Below are 3224 nucleotides of genomic sequence, written 5' to 3' on the forward strand. Positions count from 1 at the left end.
TCAAGTCAGGACTTTCACTTCGGGGACCCTGCCTGCCTCCCACCCAAAATTGGGAAAGATGCCTGCCTCTGTCTCTCAGGCTACCCTTCACGATCCCTCAGAGACACACTGGGTTCACTCCTATTTCCTCTGAATTCTGTGTCCTCCAATGGCACCAGGCTAACCAGGTTCTTGACCTGAACTCAGTCATTTCCCTGCTCCTCCTTTCTGCCCCCAGATTCCTCTCTACTCTGTGTTTCTTCCCTCCCGTGGTAGCCAAGTCTCACACGTCCTTGATGTTTCAGCACAAATAACAGCGGACACCTTGGGTGGTTCAAATGACTGAGGACCAGCTGCAGCTGGTAGTGAGTTGTCACCAGAAACGTTCTCCCAGCCAAGCGCTCATGTGGTTAATGGTTTAATTCCAGATCTTCCTGGCTGAACTCATCAGATGCTTTTGTGTGTGAACTTGCTGCCCCCTGTTGGGGTGGTGGAGCAGAGCATCCGTGTAGTCTGGCCATGAGATGAGGTGCCAGTACACTAAAAGGAGTGGGGGAGGAGCATGACCCCATCTGCACAAACGTTAGGAACACCCCTTGCAGAAAAGACCACCTATTTGTGCAGCTGAAATCCCCCAATATTTGTGCAATATATTGCAGAACACAAACAGAGCAAACTGAAGCGAAGCAATGCGAAGTAAACCGAAGCCAAGCGAAGTGAAGCAAGGCGAAGCCAAGTGAAGCAAGGTGAAGCGGTAACATTCCATTTGCACACATTTAAAGACTATTGAAAAAACAAACTGTAACACTATTAAATTTCCATTCCATGAGAAACATCCAAAATCCATTTATCAGATTGACTCGGATCCTTCCTCACTGCAAGGTCAATATGCATCTAGCAACAGGCGGAAGGGGCGTTGTGAGCTGGTTCAACTGATAGATGAATGGCAAAGCAGGAATTGTAGCCACAGTGGATTCTTCACACAGGGGAAAGCCGTCATGCTGCACCCAACATAACTTACAAAAATACTGACAAGTTTCTCTGTGCATGTTTCCATGAGCATCATATCTATGTATATCTTTTCTGGTGTGCAGTCAATTTATACTGAGAGCCAGTGTGGTGCTGCTGTTAAGAGCATTGGACCGGGACTCAGGCGATCTGGGTTCTAGTCCCTCCTCAGCCATGGAGCCAACTGGGTGACTTTGGGCCAGTCACAGACTGTCAGCCCAACCTTCCTCACAGGGTTGTTGTGGGGATAAGATGGAGGAGGAGAATGATGTAAGCTGCATGGAGCCCTTTGTAGGAAAAAGGCAGGATATAAATCAGAAAATAAATAAATACTTAAATAATTAAATAAATAAAGTGTGTTTTTACCAGACGGTTGGACGAGATGTTCTTTGCTCTCCTGGTTTCACGTTGTCCCTCTTTCTCTCTCGCTCCCCACATGCATACATATATATGGCACAACATGTAACACAGAGGGAGGGAGGGTGGGAAGGCATTGCGAGCTGTGCAGTATCTTGATATCCCCAGTTGCATTTGTTCCCGCCAATGGTTAGAAGTGGTGGGGTAAATCAATCAGCCACGCAAGTCTCGCTGACCCATACATATTAGAATTGCTAAGCGAGCAGAGTTCACTTTTAATTAACTCATCCAGGGATCAATTTCCAATCCCTGGCTCACTCTTTATTGTGTCCATCTCACATAAATACACCAAAAATCTGTCCTAGGAGATTGTCACCTGCATTGACGTAAACGATGCCCATTCATTGCAGCTGGCTTCCTCAGCCATGTTCTTTCCATATACCAAAATTCTCTGGGGCAAGAAGTCACCCCAAGTCTGCACATGAGTAAGATGCTGGGGTGCTCTGGGAAACAAAGGGTGGTAAACTGGAGATGGTTTTAAGTTGATGAGCAGCAAATCACGGCCTGAAGAAAGGGGCAGAAACCTGTTGAGGGGCAGCACTGTAGGGTAGATGGGAAGTCTGCACTCTGCACCATAGTTGTGATAATTGTGCATCGGGACAAGAGAGATTCAGTCTCAAGTTGAGCATTGCAGCCAAAACCTTAAATCTCTTGCTTTGCTATTGGAGCATTAGGAGAAACATTCACTCCACAATGTCTTATCACAGTTTTTGGTCAGAGGAAGTTTAGCCTCCATGCTGAGTATGCCAAAGTGTTTGTATTTGTGACATGCAAATATAGCTCTACTTGTCCAGTTCATGTCACTGATGAACAAGGAGCATTGCAATGACTGAAGGGGCTTTTTGCCAGGCTGCAGATTCACTTCCTCCCACTGTGTCTCTTGCACAGTAATACACTGCCGTGTCCTCAGGCTTGAGGCTGCTCATTTGCAAATGCAGCTGGCTGTTGGAGTCGTCTCGGGAGATGGTGAAGCGGCCCTTCACGGCGTCCGAGTAGTAAATGGGAGTGGATTGTGTACTGATATAGGCTACCCATTCTAGGCCCTTTCCAGGTGCTTGTCTCACCCAGTTCATTCGGTAGCTGCTGAAGGTGAAGCCGGAGGCTTGGCAGGAGAGGCGCAGGGACTCTCCTGGCCTTTTGACATCCCCTCCAGACTCAACCAGTTTGACCTGAGACTGGGCACCTGGTAAGGAAGGGATTTTAAGTAGATTTAAATCTGAGAAGCATGTAGCATCAATCACCTGCCCCCCTGCATTTCAAACAGCAGGGTTCATGGACGCTGGAAGGGAGCTCCCTCTGACTCTGTCCAATCCCCTCCTAAAGCCGCCCAGATTGGCAGCCTGGGAGTTGTGGAGATGGCAGAGCGTTCGCAAGAGCGCTTTAACGAGGAAGCAGTCCTGACCCTTTGCATGCTTGTTTGGATCAAAGCTCCTGGAAGGCCTCCACTGGATCATTCAGCAATCTATGCCTGAAGACACCCGTCCTTGCAGGAATCCATGTACTTGCTCATGAATAAATGGGAGTGTCCTTTCAGAAAGGGAGGGCTACTTTTTCTGTAGGAAATACGATCCCAGCAGGTCCTTGCCATTTGTATTATTCTGAGCATGAAGGGTTTGGGTGCTGTGATGCAAGGCAACTGATTGTTTCATGGAGCTGTGGCAAAAAGGTAGCTGCGACTCCGGGAGGACATTTTCTCCAGGCCACGTTCCCCCATTCAGTTTCCTGGCTTCTGAATCCTCTCCTCTCCCCGCGTTTCTCTTGCACAGGAATCTGCAGCCGGCTCCTGGACTGGGAGGCTGCTGAGTTGCAGATGCAGCATG

General features: G+C 48.4%; 1 gene segment (V, D, J or C); it reads right to left on the minus strand.

Annotated features, from left to right (window-relative positions):
- Positions 1-2276: 2276 nt before the first annotated feature.
- LOC123021100 overlaps positions 2277-3224 on the minus strand; it is a gene marked incomplete at its 3' end in the record, with an annotated part of 6724 nt that continues 5776 nt past the window's right edge. The window contains 1 exon segment of the V gene segment in view: positions 2277-2587. Coding sequence covers positions 2277-2587 — 311 coding nt within the window.

Source organism: Varanus komodoensis, unplaced genomic scaffold (genome assembly GCF_004798865.1).
Source record: "Varanus komodoensis strain SLA01 unplaced genomic scaffold, ASM479886v1 scaffold1570, whole genome shotgun sequence".
Classification (NCBI taxonomy): Eukaryota; Metazoa; Chordata; class Lepidosauria; order Squamata; family Varanidae; genus Varanus; species Varanus komodoensis.